Source organism: Antennarius striatus, chromosome 2 (genome assembly GCF_040054535.1).
Source record: "Antennarius striatus isolate MH-2024 chromosome 2, ASM4005453v1, whole genome shotgun sequence".
NCBI classification, from domain to species: Eukaryota; Metazoa; Chordata; class Actinopteri; order Lophiiformes; family Antennariidae; genus Antennarius; species Antennarius striatus.
The window spans coordinates 9,278,759-9,303,003 of record NC_090777.1 but is presented as its reverse complement, the minus strand read 5'-3'; the positions used below and the strand labels follow the sequence as shown (position 1 = coordinate 9,303,003).

The 24,245-nt window shown below is 43.4% G+C and overlaps 1 protein-coding gene and 1 long non-coding RNA gene across 3 annotated transcripts in view; one reads left to right on the top strand and one right to left on the bottom strand.

Moving 5' to 3' along the window:
- Positions 1 to 24,245, bottom strand: part of LOC137612711 (copine-9-like) — a 116,895-nt gene that overhangs the window by 7,092 nt on the left and 85,558 nt on the right. Inside the window, exons 18-20 of the mRNA XM_068341381.1 lie at positions 13,767 to 13,869; positions 11,122 to 11,179; positions 4,695 to 4,768 (exon numbers count right to left, since the gene is read on the bottom strand). Coding sequence (XP_068197482.1) covers positions 4,695 to 4,768; positions 11,122 to 11,179; positions 13,767 to 13,869 — 235 coding nt within the window. The remainder of the gene's footprint in view (positions 1 to 4,694; positions 4,769 to 11,121; positions 11,180 to 13,766; positions 13,870 to 24,245) is intronic.
- LOC137612717 (uncharacterized) overlaps positions 1 to 24,245 on the top strand; it is a 44,104-nt gene that overhangs the window by 14,774 nt on the left and 5,085 nt on the right. The gene's annotated exons all lie outside the window — the stretch shown is intronic.

Genomic DNA, 24,245 nt, shown 5'->3' with positions numbered 1-24,245 from the left:
TCTTTGCCAATGAGATGGAGTATGGCGGCAATGAAGACAGAGAACAGGGTGGGTGCAATAATGCATCCGTTTGACCCCTGTCTCTACAGTGAAAGGCTCAGACATGGAGCCACTGTTGTTGAGCACTGTGGCTGTCATTCCATCATGTAATAGTCTCAGTATTCTGACGTATTTATCCGGGCAGCCATACCTCAGAAGGATGCTCCATAGGGCCTGACGATCCACCGTGTCAAAGGCCTTTGTCAGGTCTATGAAAGCCATGAACAAAGGCTGTTTATGCTCACGGCATTTCTCCTGGAGTTGGCGTGCTGTAAAAATCATGTCTGCAGTGCTTCTAGATGGGCAAAAACCGCACTGCGATTCTGGGAGAGCTTCCTCAGATAGTGGCAGTAAGCGACTGGCAAGAACACGGGCAAGTAGATAGATAGATTGATACTTTATTAATCCCGGAGGACTACTTTGCCAACTGTTGAAAGGAGTGAGATGCACCTATAGTTTCCGCAAATGGCTTTGCCCCCCTTCTTGAAAATGGTCACTATCAGAGCACCCCTGAGCTCTGAGGGGAGTTCTTCTTTTACCCAGACCTTCAGAAGGAGGGCATGGAGGCGGCACTGGAGCTCTGGTCCACCTTCCTTTAGGACCTCAGCTGGGATCCCATCTGGCACAGAGGCCTTGTTGTTCTTCAGGCTCCAAAGGCATCTTGGACCTCTGCTAAAGTTGGAGGTTCACCCATGTCTTCCCTGATGGGACTCTGAGGGATGTGACTGAGGAAATCTGAGTGAGTTGTGCTGTTACGGTTGAGGAGTTCCTGAAAGTGCTCTCTCCACCGTTTGTTTATGGACTCGTTGTCCTTCAACAGCTCCTGCCCGTCCTTAGAGCGTAAGGGGTTTTGGCCGCGATGGCTTGGGCCGTAAACGACCTTAGTAGCGCTGAAAAAGCCTCTGGTGTCACCAGAGTCTGCCAAACTCTTGATTTCCAGTGCCTTTTCTGTCCACCAGGTGTTTTTGATCTGCCTCACCCGGCTCTGGACGTCAGCCTTGGCTCTAGAGTGAGCCTGTCTCTTTGATTTGCAGGTTATGTGATTTTGCCAGACACTAAACGTTTCCCTTTTCAAGGAGATGAGCTGTTCTATCTCTGTGTCGTTCTCATCAAACCAGTCCTGATGCTTTCTGGACTTGTAACCGAGAGTGGCACTGCAGTTATCAAGGATGGAAGACTTGAGCAGGCTCCAGTGTTCTTCAATGTCCTCAGGGTATTCCTGGTTGAGGCTTTCTCCAAGAGAGGCCTGAAGCAGCTTCTGAGTAGTAGTTTCATTCAGGCTCTCAAGGTTTAGTCTCTTCCAGCTCTGCTTCTTTTGCAGTCTCCTCTTCCTCTTGAGTCTGGTGGACATTGTGGATCATATCAGGCGGTGATCTGTCCAGCAGGCCTCTGAATCTATCATGGCCTTTGTGATGCTCATGTCATGCTGATCCCTGGCTCTGACAATGACATAGTCAATAAGATGCCATTGTTTAGAGTGAGGGTGTCTCCATGAAGCCTTGAGTTTGTTCTTCTGGAGAAAGATGGTATTGGTGATGGTAAGGTCATATTGAGCACATTTGCTAAGAAGCAAAACCTCGTTGGAGTTGATGTTTCCAATGCCTTCCTTTCCAATGGTGTCCTTCCAGAGGTGGTTTTCACGGCCCACTCTGGCATTGAAATCTCCCAACAAAATGATCTTGTCCTTCTTGGGGATTTTTGACAATACCTCATCCAGACAGGCATAGAAGGTCTCCTTTGCATCTTTATCAGAGACAAGGGTAGGTGCATAAGCACTAAGAACTGTCGCCATCTGGTTATTGGCCAGCACCAGACGGAGAGTCATCAGGTGCTCACTGATTCCCACAGGGAGTTCAGAGAGCTGACTGATCAGTTGGTTCTTGATGGCAAAGCCAACCCCATGGGTCCTAGGCTCCTCTGTGGCTTTTCCTTTCCAGAGGAAAGTGTATCCACCCTTTTCCTCCTTCAGATGACCTTCCTCTGCCCGTCGGGTTTCTGAAAGAGCAGCTATGTCAATCAGGCATCTTCTCAGTTCCCTGGCAATGATGACGGTTCTCCTCTCCGGCCTATCACTGGTTGCACTATCCATTAGTGTGCACACATTCCAGGCTCCAAAATTCATGTGTCTGTGTTTTCGACCGTATATTGGTGATACCTCTGGACGCGGTAGTCTAGTCGGGAGGTTTAAGACAGGCTATGTTTAGGGCACCTTTTCTAGCCTCTTCCCCGTCAGGGGTGAGCAGAGTGGATCCTAAAAAGGGCTGCTCAGTCATGGATGCAGCTACCGAAGAGCTCTTTCTGTCTCAGTCCAAGAGCCCAACGATCATCTAACATCCACCGCCTGATGTGCCAGTTTGTGACTAGGGGCTTCCAGACTTCACAATCCTGCTCCCGTCGCCACTTACTGGTCGCGACAGGACTTTAATCTGGGATGTAAGGTGGATTCCCTGAAAAAGACACCTGTGCGTGACTTTGTTTAAAGTGGGGAGACTGGTGCACAGGCAGTCACCACTGTCTTTGACAGATTGGGGTCAGAAATCCAGTGGCATGGAGACCAAGATGACTGGTGACCCTTTTCTGCTGCAGCCTTCATCCGCCTTTCCAGCCGCTGTGACGCTCCCCTTAGGTCAGCCATCATCCTCCGCCTGGTCCACCCTTCAGGTCTGGTGCTGAAGGTAGCTGGTGCTGTTTACCCACAGCCGGGGCAGTGGTTGAGGGGCAGTAGGGCATATCCACACTCCAGTGGGCTTACATGCCGCATCTCTGGGGCCCACTGCTGCTCCGAGATCCTGCACAACTTAGCCTGGAGCCGCAAGGTACCAGTTGCCATGTGTGGCCACGAGGAGGCTTGTACAAGTCTTGGCAATGGAGAGGCTATGTACCAGCTGAGGAGGCTTATGCACTCGGCTCCTCTTTTCACACCCAGAAACAGAGGGCTAGCCAGTGGCGGTAGCTGAAAGCAGAAAAGTGGCAAGCAGAGGCAGCATGCAGCATGCACTAACTACAGGCACTACTACTACTCCAACACTACTGCACTGACACATCACATGCCCTGTGCACACCTATACACACACACACTAATTCAGAAAAATTGTCTGTTTTTTGGTAAAGCAGCTTTAGTTCTTCTAATTGATTGGAGAGCTGCGTGTATCCACACACACACACACACACACACACACACACACACACACACACACACACATACACACACATACACAAACACACACACACACACGGCAGCATGAAAATACAAGAGAAAAACTTGGTCTTACTGGGAAAACCCCGTATTTCTTTAGTTTGCGTTAGCTTAGCTCCTTGTTATCCACAAGCTCTCGTTGTCCATAACAATTTTCAGAAAACACAGTGTAATTATCTCACCGCCCGGTCTGATCATGTTTACACAATGAGCCATGACTCTTTGTTCAGCAAAGACTGAGGAAGCAGGTCCCCGCTTAGCGCCGAAAAATCAACTGTTATATCATTAGAAACAAGAGTGGAAAACACGAGAATTAGAGCGAAATATGTAGCGATGAAGTTACTAAAAGTCAAAAAAGTTGCAGACAATGGTGATCGATCCGTAATGCAGGCGCGTTCGAGTGGCAGGGGAGGGCAGTTGATTAGTCAGCTCAGAAAGGGAAGGAGATAGGGAAGGCTCAGAGGGAGAAAGGGGAAGAGAGATGGAGCTGAGAGCTACGCCCCATTAAAACAGACCTTCACAGACCAGAGGATGGTTTATCAATATTCAATGAAAAATATTGAGGACCATGGATCACTTTGAGGCAAGACATTTCAGATACAGTGTAGTTGGACATCTGGCAGCTGAATGCCATCAATTAAAAAAAGAATAATATGGGACCTTTAAGCACTACTGATGAAGCAACCATGACACTAAATCACAAATTTCACCCTGCAGATGTGCTTAGTTAGTGATGTTGTTTCCCCAGCACAAGTGCATTACATGCTGAGAGTAGTTTTCATTCCAGGATGGAAAAAGACTGAAATTGTTGCAATCTACTTCCTTTTCTATTCCCTCCTTTCCCCTAACAAATAAGCAGGAATTTGTTTTACAAAATATATTAATATGGTGATGTCAGACAGTTAATCATTTTGAAAGTGGAGGTAGATGGTTGGAACACGATTCTTAATTGACACACAGATGTTCTTCTCCAAGCTAATCATCATCACACAACTCACACAGGAACAGGAAAGTCAACCATCCAAACCAACCTGCAAAGTTCTGACTCTCATGAGTGAAGCACACTTTTCAGGAAAGTGGCCAGTGATGATGTGAATGTGAGATTCTGCTCCTCTTTATATCTCATGCTGGTTGAAATATCTAGACAGATTCAATGAAAATATTCAAAATTATGCTATTTTTGAGTAGCAGAAAAGTAGAAATCTCATTTCTCATAATGCAGTTTGGTGAAACGATTTGATGAGCAGAAGCCCTACAAAACTCTGTGGAAGTTGAAAACTGTTTTTAAAACTCAATTGTCCATGTGTAAACAGGCTAATTGTTTCCAAGAAATAATTTTATTACTGAGTAAATTAAAGGGACATGAATCCAACAGGTAACACCAGAACACACAGCCATAGTTTGTATGCTACTGATACTTGTTTAAATCTGCAAAGTTGAATTATGTTAAGAAATGTACCTGTACGATGTCTCTCTCAGCAAGACATCCCCTGGAGGACACTCTCACGTCATCTCCATCCAGCTCCTCCATTGCTGAAAGGATAGACAGAGTGTTGTAACCAGAGGAGAAAGTGTCGATGGAGGTTCCTTTGTGTTGTAATGCAGCATGACAGAGACAGAGTAGGTATTCAGTGGTGAATCGATAGAATAATTTGTGTTTCTTAACTCTAGACCACTGTTTGGGCCCATTTTTGTTGTTTTTATGTGTTTCTCTCCCAATAAATAATATATATATATATATATATATATATATATATATATATATATATATATATATATATATATATATATATATATATATATATATATATATATATATATATATATATATATATATATATATATATATATATATATGTGTGTGTGTGTGTGTCAGCCACCAATTGTCCAAGGTATTTTGGCGCATTCCTCCATGCAGAGATCTCCTCTAGAGCAGTGATGTTTTGGGGCTGTCGTTGGGCAACACGGACTTTCAACTCCCTCCAAAGATTTTCTATGGGGTTGAGATCTGGAGACTGGCTAGGCCACTCCAGGACCTTGAAATGCTTCTTACAAAGCTAATCCTTTGTTGGCCGGGCAGTGTGCTTGGGATCATTGTCATGCTGAAAGACCCAGCCACGTTTCACAAGGATTCCACAAGGTTTTAAAGGGGTTTATTAGGACCACTAACAATTTCATGTTCCCAATTTGTTGACAGTAAATCCTGCCTTGGAAAAAAATATAGTGCCTAAGACATCAGGCTCTATGTCAACCTGTCCAGCAGTTCACAGCCAAACGTCCTTAACACACTCTTCTATGACAACAGAGCCCTTCATCTCTTATATTTGAATACACATTTTATTTTATATATTGTATTAATCCTCAATGGGAAATTAGTTAGTTGCACACTATCAAATTGTTATTAGTCATGCCATATACATATAGTGTGTACAGGCCTGTAACACACACACTTACGGGGCCTGTAGGCATGCAGTGTGCGTGAGGTAGAATGGCAGACAGCTCTTGCGTGGTGCGCCCTAATGAGCAACTTGTAAAGGGGATGGAACCTTGCTCAAGGGCGCCTCGACAGTGCTCAGGAGCTGAGCTAACACCTTCCGCTGTCAGCTCAAAGTCCGAGATGGCTGGGCGGGAGTAGGAACTGCCAATCTTGAGAACAGTGGATGACCCGCTCTACTGCTCGCTCTACTGCTGAGCCACTGCCGCCCCTTCAATAAAACAGCCCTTTCATTAATAATGAAATCTTTATTATCCTGTGGTGGAATGTTAAAAATAAAATAATAAAATACACACACACACAGCAAACGCAAATGTGTTAGAGAAGTTGACAGAGTTGTAGAGACTATGTGATCTTGATGTTAGGCAGAGTGCTTGGCAGTAGACTTATAGGAAAATAAGTGGAGTAGGAGTTATCTTGAAGGAGGAGTTTGTTCGGAATGTCCTGGAGATAAAAAGAGTGTCAGATAGAGTGATGAGTCTGAAGATAGCAATAGAAGGTGTGATGTTCAGTGTTGCTAGTGGGTATGCTCCACAGGTAGGATGTGAGCTGGAGATGAAGGAGAAAGTTTGGTTGGACTTTCATGAAATGATACAGAGCATACCTAGAAGTGAGAGAGTTTTCATTGGTGCAGACTTAAATGGACATGTTGGTGCAGGAAACAGAGGTGATGAGGAGGTGATGGGCAGGTTTGGTATCCAGGAGAGGAACGCAGAATGACAGATGGTAGTTGACTTTGCAAAAAGGATGGAAATGGCTATAGTGAATACTTTCATCCAGAAGAGGCAAGAACATAGGGTGACCTATAAGAGTGTTGGTAGGAACACACAGGTAGACTACATCTTGCTTAGACGATGTAATCTGAAGGAGATCGGTGACTGCAAAGTAGTGTTAGGCGAGAGTTTAGCCAAACAGCATAGGATGGTGGTGTGTAGGATGACTCTGGTGGTGAGGAATATGAAGAGGGGAAAGGCAGAGCAGAAGACAAAATGGTGTAAGCTGAAAAAGGAAAAGTGTTGCATGACTTTTAGGAAGGAGTTAAGACAGGTCTGGGTTGTCAGGAGGTGCTTAGAGATGACTGGACAACTACAGCTAATGTGATCAGGGAGACAGGTAGGAGAGTACTTGGTGTTTCATCTGGAAGGAAAGTAGATAAGGAGACTTGGTGGTGGAATGACGAGGTACAGGAGTGTATACAGAGAAAGAGGTTAGCTAAGAAGTGGGACACTTAGAGGACTGAGGAGAGTAGACAGGAGTACAGGGAGATGCAGCGTAAGGTCAATGTAGAGGTAGCAAGGGCCAAACATGGGGCTTATGATGACTTGTATGCTAGTTTGGACAGTAAGGAGGGAGAGACTGATCTATACAGGTTGGCAAAACAGAGAGACAGAGATGGGAAGGACGTGCAGCAGGTTAGGGTGTTAAGGATAGGGATGGAAGTGTATTGACAGGTGCCAGTAGTGTGATGGGAAGATGGAAAGAGTACTTTGAAGAGTTGATGAACGTGGAAAATGAGAGAGAACAAAGACTAGAAGAGGTGACTGCTGTGGACCAGGAAGTAACAAAGATTAGTCAGGATGAAGTGAGGAGGGCATTGAAGAGGATGAAGAGTGGAAAGGCAGTTGGTCCTGATGATATACCTGTAGAGGTTTGGAAGTGTTTATGAGAGGTGGCGGTAGAGTTTCTGACTGGGTTGTTCAACAGGATCTTAGATAGTGAGAAGGTGCCTGAGGAATGGAGAAGTGTACTGGTGCCCATTTTTAAGAACAAGGGAGACGTGCAGAGTTGTAGAAACTACAGAGGAATAAAGCTGATGAGCAAAACAATTAAGGTGTGGAAAAGAGAAGTGGAAGCTAGACCAAGGGCAGAAGTGAGCATTTAAGAGCAACAGTATGGTTTCATGCCAAAAACAGAGTATTACAGATGCAGTATTTGCTTTGAGGATGTTGATAGAGAAATACAGAGAAGGCCAAACAGAGCTGCATTGTGTCTCTGTAGATCTGGAGAAAGCTTATGACATGGTGTCCAGAGAGGAACTATGCTATTGTATGAGGAAGTCTGGAGTGGCAGAGAAGTATGTTAGAGCGGTGCAGGACATGTATGAGGACTGTAAGACAGTGGTGAGGTGTGCCGTCGGTGTGCAGAGGAGTTCAAGGTGGAGGATGGGAATGCATCAGGGATCAGCTCTGAGCCCCCTCTTGTTCGCTATTGTGATGGACAGGCTGACAGACGGGTTCAGACAGGAATCTCCACGGACTATGATGTTTGCAGATGACATTGTGGTCTGCAGTGAGAGCAGGGAACAGGTGGAGGAGAAGCTAGAGAGGTGGAGGTTTGTCCTGGAAAGGAGAGGAATGAAGGTTTGCCGCAGTAAGACAGAGTACACATGTGTGAATGAGAGGGACACAAGTGGACGAGTGAGGTTACAGGGAGAAGAGATCAAGAAGGTGGATGATTTTAAGTACTTAGGGTCAACAGTCCAGAGCAATGGAGAGTGTGGAAGAGAGGTGAAGAAGTGTGTACAGGCAGGATGGAACAGATGGAGAAAAGTGTCAGGTGTGATAGACGAGTTTCAGCTAAAATGAAAGGAAAGATGCACAAAACTCTGGTGAGACCACCAATGTTGTTTGGTCTAGAGACAGTGTCACTGAGGAAAAGACAGGACACAGAGCTGGAGGTAGCAGCTCTGTCTCCTGTTCTCTTTGGAAGTGACCAGGAAGGATAGGATCAGGAATGAGTACATCAGAGGAACAGCATATGTTAGAGGTTTTGGAGATAAAGTCAGAGAGGCCAGACTGAGTAGGTTTGGACATGTCCAGAGGAGAGAGTTTTGAACTGCCAGTCAGGAGGCCTAGCGGAAGTGCGCTGAGTTAGGAAAGTGGTTCAGTGGTAAAGCAGGTAGTAGAGCGGATCGTCCTATGATTTAAGATCGGCGGTTCGATTCCCGCTCCCCCCCCCCAAAAAAAAAACCGGAGGTGAGCTGACAGTGGGAGGTGTCAGCTCACCTCCGGAGCACTGCCGAGGCACTCTTGAGCAAGGTGCCATCCCCTTTACAAATTGCTCATTTGAGGCGCACCAAGAAGGAGCTGCCTGCCACTCTACCTCCCCTGCATGCCTACAGGCCCCCTTGTGTGTGTGTGTGATACAAGGGCCTGTACTCACAAATATATATGAATGCATGCGTTTGAATCAGTAGATAAGAGTGTGCATTTTTAACTTCCCTTTGGGGATCAAACCAGTATATAAAATTAAAAAAAACAAAAAAATAAAAGACCAAAGAGGAGGTTTATGGATGTAGTGAAAGAGGATATGAAGGTAGTTGGTGTGAGAGAAGAAGATGCAGAAGACAGGGTTAGATGGAGGCAACTGATTCGCTGTGGCGACCCCTGAAGGGAAAAGCCGAAAGGAAAATTCTCTTAATGAGATTGTGCTGCAACCAAAGAATTGGATTATTACCTTTAATTTCTTTTAAGATTTCCCAATGTAATTGGCTGCATAGATGATACCCACATTCCCATCAAGGCACATGTACACTGAACACTGCTTCAATTGGTTGAAGACTGCATCACAGGTAAACTAACATCAGTCCAGATCATGTGTGATGCTACAGACTACATTTCTGATGTGGAGGTATGGCTCTGTTCCTGACTCTCGGATGTATAGTCTTACATGAGCAAAAAACTGTAACGTGGTCAGTAACCTTAAGATTTACACAACAATTCACTTGTCTTCATTGTTTAATCCAGTCTAATGATCCATTATACAGTGCCTTGCGAAAGTATTGGGCCCCCACAAGAACTTTTTGACATTTTGCCACATTTCAGGCTTCAAACTTAAAGATAACTGAAAACATTTTTCATGAATCAACAACATGTGAGACACAATCGTGAAGTGGAAGCAAATTTATTCAAAATTTTATATTGTGTTTACAAATAAAGCGATGTTGGTTGGTCTGGAGACAGTGTCACTGTGGAAAAGACAAAAACAGAGCTGGGAGTAGCAGAGATGAAGATGCTGATGTTCTCTTTGGGAGTGACCAGGATGGATAAGATCAGGAATGAGTACATCAGAGGGACAGCACACGTTAGAGGGTTTGGAGATAAAGTTAGAGAGGCCAGACTGAGATGGTTTGGACATGTCCAGAGGAGAGATATTGAATATATTGGCAGAAGGATGCTGAGTTTTGAACTGCCAGGCAGGAGGCCGAGAGGAATACCAAAGAGGTTTTAGGATGTAGTGAAAGGGGACATGAAGGTAGTCGGTGTGAGAGAAGATGATGCAGAAGACAGGGTTAGATGGAGGCAATTGACTCGTTGTGGCAACTCCTGAAGGGAAAAGCCAAAAGGAAAAGAAGATCATGTTTGGTGAATGGTAACGATTCCACTGAAACTAGCAATGATGGAGCCTCTCTGGATTACCTTTCCTTCTCCAGTGAGACTGAAGCTTCTTGTTTTTTTAATACTTTTTGAGGATTTTTTTATTTTTTTTGGTTATTCCTTTTTGCCATTTCTGAACAACCCTGGGACAGTGGTCTTTTATTGGCATCCCTAGGGCTGACATTGTTGCCCGCAGCGATACCTGCGTAAAAGGGACTTCAGAGACATAAGTTGTGCACTGCAATAGTGTCGGGGAAAAGGGAAATTCTGTGTATCATTTTGTTTGAATGTTCTAAAATACACAGCATTGAGTTTGCATAATACAGAAGGGCTTTGTTTGTCATTATTGTCTCCAATACGTACTTATTTAAAAATTCTGCTTTCATCCATCAAAAGAACTCCTTGAGCATATTAACAACGTGCCGAATCAAAGTTGTTATGGTCCTGAAAGGAAAAAGTTTGGAGACCCCTGCTCTATCAGAACACAGTCCTTCATCTCTTCTATTATAAAGGACTGTGAAGAGAAAAGTCCTTAATTTATTTTATTGGAATACAGTCCTTCGACTCTTCTATTAGAACTATATTTTCTATTACAACACAGTCCATGTCTTCTATAAGAACACAGCCCCTCACCTGCTCTAATGTCCAAATGTGTCTCCATAAAACCAAAATTCAGCTTGCTGTATATAAAAGATGTTAGTAATAAAATTAGTAGCACTGTATGCATGGATTCTTTTGACTCTCAGTATATCCATTATACTTGTGTGGACTTCATGTTGTACTCTGTGGGGATCACCCATGAGATTGACAATAAATAATTACATACTGTAGATTTACATCATTTTGCTTCCCAGTCCAAATCATTAACAATCCTCACTACATGACTGACACTAACTAAACCTCTGTCCCCTGCAAATGGTGACTCTTGTCACTGAGAGTCAACCCTCTTCCGTAAATCAAATTTATTTTTGCTGACATGGAAATTTAGAAAATTACGGGTAAAACGAAGTACTCACCATCAAACTTAGCTGGTCCAACCCCAACAATAATTATGGAAAGGGGAAGTGATGATGCCTATACAGAGAAGACAATGAGCAATCTATTCAGTTCATTAAGGAACATAGACATTGAAATGTTTTACAGAAAAAAGCTTCATGAAGATTCATTTAATATACCAAGTTTATTTTTTTGTTTGTTTTTCTATAATTTGAAAGTTGGAGCTGTTAAATTAATTGAGTAGCCTTTGCTTGAAGACGAGGGGTCAATGGTAGTGATGTGACGCTGGGGATCGAAGCTCCGAAGTGTGTGCCGAGCAGAAGAGGGGCATTCCCGCGAAGCACTTATCGATGCTTGCTTCATCTAAGGGAGGAGCTGAAATGGATGACGTCCCAAGCTTCTCCAGATAGTGAGGCTTCGAGCATGACTTCCGTATCGACGCGTCCAACACGGGAACGCCCCGCTACGCGGCTGATACCACGTGACCGATTTGGCTCGTGATACATGCATTAACACAGATATAAAGCACTCCATTCAGAATGTGGTTGTTAGAGGGAGAGTTGTGGTTAGCTACTGTGGAGACAGTTTGGAATTTGGATAGACTCAGACATATTTTGAAGAGAGGTATAGATAATATGGAGAGAGTTGGTTTAGGAGAGAATCAGGAAGTGGAACCTGCCACGGGGAGAAATTGTTTTCATTTTTTAAAAATATAATTTTATATATACCAACCACCCTCCCCTCACTGTACATGTTTATTTTCTTTTTCCTCATGTCCACATAATTTCTTTCTATCTTTCTATACTGCCGGTCTGTGTGTATGTTTATATATATATATATATATATATATATATATATATATATATATATATATATATATATATATATATATATATTACAATAATACAATATTATTTATATAATTACAATCACTAAAATATACATGTTTTGCATACTTCTTTATTTTGGTGACAGTTTCATTAACAGGCTCTCTGCAAAATGCTGCACACTTCAAACTCATGCCACCTGATATTTTACCGTCCAGTAGATGTCATACTAGAGCAAATGAAGCCTCATGAAGCTTTGAACCAGGGTGAACAGATTGGAATGAAAAGCTTCAATGCTTCATGGGGCTTCATCTGCCCATCACTAGTCAATGGAATGTATATCTTTCCAAACCATGTGCTGTGTGCATGGACAACAGCTAAAAAGCCTGAAAATTATCTGTCACGAGGAGCAGGAAGTTTCCATCCATAGTTTAATCAGGAGAAGTAAAAAAAACAAGGGAACACAAGAAAGCTCAAGAAATCCAATAAACTAGAGACATGGACAAAAGTAAACAACAAACAGACAAAGAACCAAACGAGGAGCTGGCTTAAAAAGCCTCAGGCCAATCGGCCTGATCAGGCACAGGCGTAGAGACGAGGCTCCGCCCATCAGTTTAGACCTGCCTCCTGCCACACCCCAGCACAGCAGAGCAACATGACACAAATAACGAACTGTGACAATTACCTATGCCGAGATACACTGTATGACTTAAGAAATATTATTACAGTCCAATTCATGCTGCATTAGTAAATTATTTGCATAACAAAGGCAAAATTCATGATTTTTATGTGCTTATGCTACTGTATATGGTTTTGAAATAACAAAAGTTTTGAAGTGAACAGAATGTAGGTAGAAGGACTGAGACAGTTTCTATAATGTTACCTGATAACTAACCACACCCAAAATGGTGATTATACTATATGAACTTTCTCTTCTGTCCCTTCATTGTCACTGTTATGCAGTTATTCTCTGCATTCTCTACAAAACTAGGTACTTGCTAATTTGATCTACAGTCAAATTGTAGTCAGGAAATCTGGCCATTAACGTAGCACATTTTGCACGTCTGCACAGTTCCATTGTAAACTCAAAGCCACATGTTATGACAGATCATTTGACTGTCATAACATGTCACAAAACGGGTACAGTTCTTGGAATTGACTTGTGGCTCTGGTTTGTCTATTGGAGAGCCTGATGATGGATGGAGGGAATATTTAACATGTCAGAATTCCTCCAGCCATGTTACAGCTAGTTTGGATTTGTTTGGGTAGCGATTACTCCTTGTTCCCCCTGCGCACTGCACACCAAGCAGATTCTGATGTCTTACAAAGCTGAAGCTCAGGACAAGTATAAAATAAGTCAAGCAAATAGGACCAGCTTTAACAGATTTTAGCTACACCTTTGTGACTTCTCATTGTTTTACACTGGAAGATAATTAATTTCAGTAGTCTAGACTATTTGTCATCAGGATAATCATTCAGTTCCTAACTAGATCAGACACTTCAGAAGCATGCATTTTACAGGCTACTAAATATTGACCTATCTAGAATTTGAGTGCAGTTTCAACAACAAAAATGTTTGCCTCTTTCTGAATTGAATGGAAAAGAGAAAATCTTTGATGCGTTTCAATATTTTGGGTTTTACTTTTCAGGTATTGTTTTTGACTGCTAGGATCCCTAAAGCTGTTTTCACCAGAAAACATCATCCCTGGAAATATAATGCCACTGGCCTCCAACAAAAAAGATGGAGTAACTGAGAGAGAAGCATTGCTATTCAGTCCCAGTGTTTGTTTGTGAACACATGCATGTGTTTGTTCTCATGTGTGTGTCTGTTTACTCACATTAACCACAGCCTCTTTGGTTTGGACCATATCAGATATCACTCCATCTGTGATCATCAGCAGGACAAAATACTGAGAACCATCTGTAATCTCTGCTGCACAGCTGGGGAATACACACACACACACACACACACACACACACACACACACACACACACACACACACACACACACACACACACACACACACACACACACACACACGCACACATACACACACACGGTATATTAAAGCTTACTTTGTACCTGTTTTACTTAATAATGTAAAAACAATGGGACATCTGTCATCTTTGTCTTGGTCCATCTGTAGCTGAATTAAGACAGTTTACTCCCTTCAAAATATTCCCAAGGCTCTCTGAAATCTCTAAATTATAAATGTTAAACTTAAAGTGCAAACAACATGGGTACCATCCCGCCATCACTGTTTGAACTCTTGCAATGTTTTTGGCCCTATACTTCCCCTATGATTCGGTAGTAGCTGCTTGCCCATTTAGCACATGAACAGACTGCATATTTAAAATGTCAATAGGATGTGAATGAATGATCATTAAAAAATGGCTGAAAACAAGTTCTAACAAAGAATATAACTTTACATTTACACTTTACATCAAAATCATATGATTTAGTTCGTTGTTAAAATGGAAATTTAATTTAGAGCAATGAAAAGATAGGCAACAGCACTACAAATTACCTATGTCTTTCTTCAACTATGATATGATTTGGAGGGAAGTCTCTAAAAAGACCAAGAGCAAATACTTTTTAAAATGTATTTTAGACATTCCAAATCCATGGTGATGACAAGAGTCAACAGATATCAAACACAGTAGGATTAGTACAAAGCATATGACATGCAACACTTTAACTCTGAAATGTAAAATATTGGGGCGGCAGTGGCTCGGTTGGTAGAGCAAGACCTTCTCCACTCAACCAGCAAAGGTGTACTTTCAGTGGCAGGGAAATAGCATCCGGTCAGACCCACTAAGAGCTGAGGTGGAGAAATACTGGAAGGGCATATGGGAAAGAGAAGCATCACATAACACCGATGCCCAGTGGCTATGGGACCTGAAGACTGACCACAGCTGCCTCCCAGAACAAGAACCAGTAATCATCTCAATGGCAGACATCCAAGAAAGAGTGTCAAAGATGAAGAGTTGGTCAGCACCGGGCCCCGATATTATCCATACATACTGGCTAAAGAAGCTGACAGCACTCCATGAGCGTCTAGCAGCACAGATGAACCAGCTGCTAAGGGATGGGACGCACCCAGAATGGTTGACTGAAGGCAGGACAGTCCTGATCATGAAAGACCCACAGAAGGGATCTACCCCATCCAACTACCGGCCAATAAGCTGTCTCTGTACAACATGGAAGCTCCTGTCAGGCATCATGGCGGCTAAGATGAGTAGGCACATGGATCGATATATGAGTGGGGCACAGAAAGGAGTTGTTAGTAACACCAGAGGAGCCAGGCAGCAGCTTCTGGTGGACAGAGCAGTACACAGAGACTGTAAGAATAGGCAGACCAACTTGTGCACCGCCTGGATAGACTACCAGAAAGCCTACGACTCAATGCCACACACGTGGATACTGGAATGTGTGGAACTGTGTAAGATCAACAGGACACTAAGAGCCTTCATCAAGAACTCAGTGGGGAAGTGGAAGACAACCCTGGAGACTAACTCCAAGCAAATTGCCCAAGTTAACATCAAGTGCGGAATATACCAGGGGGGTGTACTATCAACACTGCTGTTCTGCATAGGCCTGAACCCCTTCAGTCACATCATCACAAAGAGTGGCTACGGATACCGATTCCGAAGCAGGACAACAATCAGCCATCTCCTCTACATGTATGACATCAAGCTGCATGCCAGGAATGAGCGAGAAATTGACTCACTGATCCACACCACCAGGCTCTACAGCGACGACATAGGGATGTCATTCGGATTAGACAAATGTGGCCGGATGGTATCAAGAAGAGGCAAGGTGATCAGAACTGAAGGGGTTGACCTAACAGGGGGCAGGATAGAAGACGTCAAGGACAGCTACAAATACCTTGGAATCCCACAGGCTAATGGCAACCATGAGGAGGCCGCAAGGAAGTCATCCATAGCCAAATACCTCCAGAGAGTAAGGCAAGTCCTGAGAAGTCAGCTGAAAGGAAAGAACAAGGTCAGAGCCATCAACATGTATGCACTACCAGTCATCAGATACCCTGCTGAGATCATAAGCTGGCCAAAGGAGGAGATAGAAGCCACATATATTAAGACTAGAAAGCTCCTCACCATACATGAAGGATTTCACCCCAAGTCCAGCACCCTGAGGCTGTACACTAAGCAGAAAGAGGGAGGCCGAGGACTAGTGAGCAGGGCCAGTACATCAGGAAGATGGCCCCAACAGATGAACTGCTCAGTGAATGCCTTACACAGCAGAAACCTGCGGAGGAAGAAGAGGAGGAGGAGACAACATGGAGGGACAAGCCCCTACACGGCCTGTACCACCGTCAGATAGAGGAAGTGGCTGATATCAAGAAGACCTACCAATGGCTGAATAAAGCTGGACTGACAGACAGCACAGAGGCACTGATCATGGCAGCACAAGAACAGGCCCTAAGTACAAGAGCAATAGAGGCCAATATCTACCACAGTAGATCTGACCCAAGGTGCAGGCTATGTAAAGAAGCCCCAGAGTCAGTCCAGCATGTGGTAGCAGGGTGTAAGATGCTCGCCAGCTCAGCATACATGGAAAGGAACAACCAAGTAGCTGTGATAGTGTACAGGAACATCTGCACCCGGTATGGACTAGAAGTACCCAAATCCCAATGGGACATACCACCGAAGGTGGTTGAGAACGGCAAGGCTAAGATCCTGTGGGACTTTAGCTTCCAGACTGAGAAAAAGCTGCTGGCTAACTAACTGGACAGTGGCTGTGGACAAAGAGCAGAAAAAAGCAGTGGTGATAGATGTGGCACTTCCAGCTGACGCCAACATCAGGGAGAAGGAACACAAAAAGATTGAGAATTATTAAGGGTTGAAAGAACAGCTGGAACATATGTGGAAGATCAAGGTCAATGTGGTCCCCGTGGTAGTAGGAGCACTTGGGGCAGTGACCCCCAAACTGAAAGAGTGGCTCCAGCAGATTCCTGGAACAACATCTGAAGCCTCAGTCCAGAAGAGCAAAGTCCTAGGAACAGCTAAGATACTGTGCAGAACCCTCAGACTCCCAGTCCTCGGATAGAGGACCCAAGCTTGAGGATGACACACAGATACCACCCCACAAGGGTGAGAGGGACTTTTTTCTATATATCAATTTTTTAATCAGTAAATCCTGTGAGTATCGTGTGACTAAAACAGACAGAAAATAAAACTTACAATATCTTAAAGCGGTTATAAGCAGTGAAATGCCACAGCCATTGACATAAGAACTAAAGCAGTTTTGGCAATTTCTGTATCAAAGAAACCCTGCAAACGAGGTACATGTCAGCTCTTGATTTCAGTTCTTAGATAATATAGGTATACGCAATGGAATGAATATCCTTCTCAAATGTCTGTTGCCATGATTAAGCCCTATATAAATAAAACTTGATTGATTGATTGAACTGTTTTTGTAACGTGCATATGGCGATTTACTGTTTGATTTACATAACATTAAAACATTTAAATAGATTTCCTTATTTCACAGAAATTGATATAAATGAGAGCACATTTATTTGCGTGAAAAGAGCGTTATGTTGGCAATAAAACAACTGGAAAGCCAAACGTCCATTTAATATTTACTGTACAATATCAAACATAATGAGGATGTTGACCAAAACCTTGGAAAGGAGTTTATAATCTGTGCAAAGGAGGGACACTGCCCGCCAGCTCCTGATGTCTTGCAAGTTTTCTTTTTTTGGCTTAAAATCATCGCTGTGACGGAAGCTTGGATTAATGAAAACAAAGGCATGGATTTCTATTTGGAGGGATACAACATGACTTGTGTGAACAGGAGGAACAAAGGGGGGGGGGGGGTTTGCACTGTTTATTGAAAACAATATTAAGTTTGAGACTCTAGAAATATGTCGATAATTGTTGATAATATAATGGAATGTGTACCTGTGGAAGTGTTTATGAAAAAAGGTAAAAATATTGTTGTAAATTGTGTCTACAGAGCACCTGATTCTAAAATAGAAGAATTTACTGAATGTGTGGGACATTGACTCTCGAAAATCAATCACAAACATGTGTATTTATGTGGTGATACCAACATTGATCTGTTGAACCCCAACAAAAATGCACAAACTGAAAGCTTCCCTAATAAGATGTACACATTCGGTTTACAGCCTTAAATCACTAAACCGAGTAGAATAACAACTCATAGTGCCACTTTGATTGATAATATTGTCACCAATGTTATGCTCAATGAGACTATGAGCGGTCTGCTGATCAATGACATAAGTGATCACCGCCCAATATTTACCAACTATGACTGGAAACAAACTGTGTGTCGGGAACAGGCCCAAACATTCTACAAGAGAGTCAAGAATGAAGAAAGAATGAACACATTAAGAAATTATCTATTAGCTCAAAACTAGTCTGATGTTTACACTGCTGAGGATGTTAACACTGCATATGACTATCTTACTGATGAAATAGAAGAATTGTACAATTTGCATTGTCCAATGAAGAAAATTTATCTAAACAAAAAAGGTTTCAAGAAACCATGGATGACGTCGTCATTGATCAATGCCTGTCGGAAAAAGAATACATTATATAAAAAGAGTTTGTTAAACAAAGAACAGAACAAGCAGAAGCTAAATACAAAAAAATATAGAAATAAATTAAATGTTATAATACGAACATGTAAGAAAGAATATTATAGTGATCTGCTTGCAGAAAATAAAAATTACACTAAAAAATTATGGGACATAATCAATAATGTTATAAAAAAAAGTAAGGCCAAACCATCCTATCCAGAATACTTTAATATTAAAAATACAAAATTAGACGACATGGATAAAGTAGCAAATACATTTAATGAATTCTTTGTGGGTGTTGGGCCAGAGCTAGCGGAAAGTATTCCTGTCTTACGCTATTATTTGGACGACATTGGAGGAAGGAACCCGAACTCAATGTTTCTGGCGCCAGTGAAGGACAAAGAGATAAGACACCTGGTCAGCCAATGTGTTGCAAAGGCTTCTACTGATGTGAATGGATTTGATATGAAGCTAATTAAAGACATATTGGATGGAATTCTGCAACCATTTACACACATATGTAATCTGTCATTTCAAACTGGGGTGTATCCTGACAAAATGAAGATTGCAAAAGTGGTTCCGATATATAAAAAGGGGGACGCTTGTGAATTTACAAACTACAGACCTGTTTCAATACTACCAGTTATCAAAAATCCGAGAGAAGCTGTTCAATAATGGACTGGATAAATTCATAACAAAGCACAATCTCCTTGACTGTAGTCAGTACGGCTTCAGGAAGGATCATTCGACTGCCTTAGCACTGACAGAAACAATAGAACTCATTACTGATGCCATGGATCAAAAAGTTGTACTCCATAAGAATCTTTATTGACCTTAAAAAGCTTTTGACACAATTGATCATAAAATTTTAATTGAGAAACTAGAACAATTTGGATTTAGGGGTACATTATTAAATTGGATAAAGAGTTATTTACATGAGAGGTCTCAATATGTCACTCTGGGCGGGAGGACATCAAAAACATTAGACATTGCATGTGGGGTGCCACAGGGGTCAGTGTTGGGTCCAAAATTATTTATACTTTGCATTAATGATTTATGTAAGGTTTCAAAGGTACTTAAAATGATACTCTTTGCTGATGATACAACCATCCTCTGCAAAGGAAATGATATAAATAAAATAAATCAAATCGTAAATGAGGAATTAGCCAAGATGGAATTATGGTTTGATATGATCAAATTATCCTTGAACCTTACCAAAACTAAGTATATGTTATTTGGGAAGAAAAGTTGCAAAAATCTCTCTCATTTTCCACATTCATCAACTCTTCAAAGTACTCTTTCCATCTTCCCATCACACTACTGGCACCTGTCAATAGACTTCCATCCCTATCCTTAATCTCCCTAACCTGCTGCACGTCCTTCCTATCTCTATCTCTCTGTCTTGCCAACCGGTATAGATCAGTCTCTCCCTCCTTACTGTCCAGTGTGTGTCTATTACACTTAAAAGAAGAAAAAGCCCCATATTACACTAAATCCCCGTGTGTTTGTGGTGACATACGGGGCGTTGTGAGGGTGAATACAGACCACCACTAGAGTTCAGCTGTCTAACAGCCTCTGGAAAGAAGATGTTAGACAGCTGTTTTTGTTTTTGGTCCTGCTCCAGAGGCTCCCTAGTCTCCTGCCTGAGGGGAGGGGTTGGAATAGATTGTGTGCTGGGTGGGTGGGGTCTGCCATGATGTGGGTGGCCCTCCTTCTACACCTATTCATGTAGATTTCTGTGGTGGTAGGTAGGCCACCCCCTACAGTCCTCTGTGCAGCCTTCACAACCATTTGCAGAGCTCTCCTGTCTGCTGCAAAGCAGCTGTCGTGCCACATGGTGATGTTGGTGGTGAGGCTGCTCTCCACTGCACCTCTGTAGAAGCACTTCAGGACGGTCTCCCCAGTCCAGCACACCTCAGCGTCCTGAGGAAATAGAACCTCTGGTGGGTAGGAGGTGTTACAGCTCCAGGTGGGGTCTTTGGTAAGATGAACCTCCAAATACCTGTAGCTGGAGACCCCTTCCACAGCTGCTCCTCTGATGTGCAGGGGGGAGGGGTGTGTCTTTTCTTCCTGAAGTCCACCACAATCTCCTTGGTCTTCCCCACATTGATGCAGAGGTTGTTTGTCTGCACCAGTAAACCAGGTGCTCCACCTCCTCTCTGTAATTGAACTTGTCGTTGTTCTGGACGTGTCCCACCACTACTGTGCTGTCTGCAAACTTTACTATGTGACAGCTCAGGTGTTTCGCCGAGCAGTCATATGTCAGTAGGGTGAACAAGAGGGGGCTGAGCACGCAGCCCTGTGGGGAGCCGGTGCTGAGGGTGACGAGGGAGGAGACGGTGTTGTTTATCCTGACAGTCTGTGATCTGTCTGCCAGGAAGTTCCTAACCCTAACCCCTTCTGCAACAGGGTCTGTGGGATGATGGTGTTGAACACTGAGGTGAAGTCCCAACTGAGTCCCTGCTCTCCAGATGGGTGAGGGATATGTGGACCACAGAGGAGATGGTGTCATCGGTGGAGCGATTCCTCCTGTAGGCATATTGGTGGGGGTCCACCGTTATATCTATGGAGTGCTTGATGTGTGCCATGACCAGCTTCTCAAAACACTTCATGACTATTGGGGTGAGGGCCACGGGCCGATATTCCTTCACGTCCTTCACTGAGTGGCCTTTGGGAATCGGGATGATTTTGGCGGACTTCAGGCAGGTGGGGACCGTTGCTAGCTGCAGTGAGGTGTTAAAGATTTCTGTTAACACCTCTGCCAGCTGGTAGGAACAGTCCTTCAGCACTCTCCCTGGGACGCCGTCGGGGCCTGCAGCCTTGCGAGGGTTAATCCTTTGCAGGGTCCTCCCTACATCTGCTGTGGTCACACTGAGGGGCAGGTCAACAGGGTGTGGTGTTAGTCTGGTGCTGGGGGGGGGGGGTCCTCAAAGCGGGTATATAACTTATTGAGGGCATCTGCTAGGGAGGGGTCTGTCGGGCCCTGTGTATTCGTGGTGTTAAAGTTAGTGATGCACTTAATGCCGTTCCACAGGCTTCATGGGTTCCCTGACGTCAGGTGACCCTGGATTTTTGAGCATATTTGGATTTGACCTCTTTTATACCCTTATCCAGAGCTCTCCTCGCTGCCCTTAGTGCCACTGCCTCCCCCGTCCTGAACGCAGCATTCTTGACCTTCAGCAGAACTCTCACCTTTGCCTTCAGCCAGGGCTTCTGGTTCGGGTAGACAGTGAATATTTTTGTGTTTGCAACATCATCCGCTCACTTAGAGATGAACCCGAGGACTGAGGAAATGTATTCCTCCAGGTTCACCTCGTCCCCCTGTGTGACTGCCTCCCTGAACATCTGCCAGTCTGTGTGCTGGAAGCAGTCCTGGAGCACTGGGGCTGCATCATGATGCCACACAGTTACAGTCGTCCTTGTTGGTCTGAGCTGTTTTACCCGGGGACGATATCCTGAGGCCAGCAGAATGGAGATGTGATCCAAGAAGCCGAGTTGTGGTCAGGTTAGTGTACACACAGTCCAGAGTGTTGTCCTCCCATGTGGGTATGGTGACGTGCTGGTAGAAACTGGGAAGTGTGTCTGTTAGAGTTACTTGGTTAAAGTCCCCTGCTACCACGTAGAATGCCTCCCGGTGCCTGGTCTGCAGTGGGCTAATGGTGTCAGGCAGCTCACGTAATGCTTAGTTTCTGTTAGTGTTAGCATTAGCACCCAGCGGGATGACGAACACCCCCTCAAACTCACGAAGCAGATAATACGGCCGGCATTTAACAGCCACGTGTTCTATCGCCTCAGTGCAGTAAGTCTTAACCAGCTCACTACTTGTACACCAACCTCTGATCACGTATGTACATTTGGTGTACACGTAAAGCTGAAACTGGTCCTGTTCCTTTTTATTCAGGCCAGGTTTGGATGGCGAGCTAAAAGAACGGGAGAACTATGACAAAAATCCTAGTGAACTGAATCTTGCGGTTTGTCCTACACACTCACATTCACGCGATCCCTTCCTTCACTTTGCACACTATCCCTCTGGATATCCTGCTCAAGTCAATACTGGTACAACCCCATGTTGTGGACAACCTGAACTTTTGTTGTGCTCAATGTGCACATGGACTGAACCAAATTAAGTGAGCTCAATAGACTTTTGAATGAAATGTGTTGAAATGTGTTAATTGAATGTATTCATTTGACGGCATTGATTTTTTGTTTTTCTTGAAGCTAATTTAAGTTAGAAATTTAATTAGCTTTTTATTCTTCGTGAGAATCAGCATTCTTTGTTGTTGAATTTTAAAAAAAAAAAAAAAAGTACCAAATTCAAACCTCAGTCTCAGTCTCTTCCTCTCTCCACTCCTAGAGCCGAACCAAATCTTCTGATCAAGCCCAATTTGATATTGTTAATTTGTTAATGTACACATACATATGCTACATAGTCCATTGCAGAACTCCTCCAGCAGCTTTTCCTCGTCCTCATACTCCGAGGAGTAGAGAGAGGTGTAAAACGGTGGAACAACGGGTGATTACTCAACTGAAGGACCTGGAGATTAATATTAAGCCGGACCAGATTGAGACATGTCACCCAATACCATCTGGAGGTAGGAGGGCACCTGCAGTGCTGATAAAGTTCTACAACTGCAAGTTCAACATTGCTCTTCTGAAACAAGGCCCTAAACTGAAAGGAAAAGACATCTAGATCAATGAGAATCTCACCAAAAAGAATGCTGATATTGCTAAACGTGCTCGACAGCTGAAGAAGAATGTTATGTTATTTGGGAAGAAAAGCTGCAAACACAAAATTAATATTAAGGTGAATGAAGTAAATATTGAATGGGTTAAGGAATTTAAAATGCTAGGAGTGATTATTGATGAGATGCTAAATTGGAAACCTCATTTAAGACAACTGCAAATAAAGTTAGCTACAAGTGTATCCATACTCTGGAAAACTCAAAAACTATTAAATCAGAAGGTACTCCATATATTATATTGTGCACTAACCCTGCCCTATCTGAACTACTGTGCTGAAGTATGGGGAAAAACATATAAAAGTGTCTTACAACTGTTATTTCTGACCCAGAAAAGAGCCTTGAGAATTATTCACAATGAACATTATAGAGCTCACACAAACCATTTATTTCTTCTTCTTCTTTTCCTTTTGGCTTTTCCCTTCAGGGGTCGCCACAGCGAATCAAATGCCAATTCCATTCTGCCTGTACATGCTTCTTCACCTCTTTTCCACACTTTCCATTGCTCTGGACTGTTGACCCTAAGTAATTAAAATCCTCCACCTTCTTGATCTCTTCTCCCTGTAACCTCACTCTCATTCACACACATGTACTCTGTCTTACTGCTGCTAACCTTATTCCTCTCCTTTCTAGGACAATCCTCCACCTCTCTAGCTTCTCCTCCACCTGTTCCCTGCTCTCACTACAGATCACAATGCCATCTGCAAACATCATAGTCCATGGAGATTCCTGTCTAACCTCATCTGTCAGCCTGTCCATCACCATAGCGAACAAGAAGGGGCTCAGAGCTGATCCCTGATGCATTCCCACCTCCACCTTGAACTCCTCTGTCACACCTACAGCACACCTCACCACTGTCTTACAGTCATCATACATGTCCTGCACTGCTCTAACATACTTCTCTGCCACTACAGACTTCTTCATACAATACCACAGTTCCTCTCTGGACACCCTGTCATCAGCTTCCTCCAGATCTACAAAAACACAATGCAGCTCCATTTGGCCTTC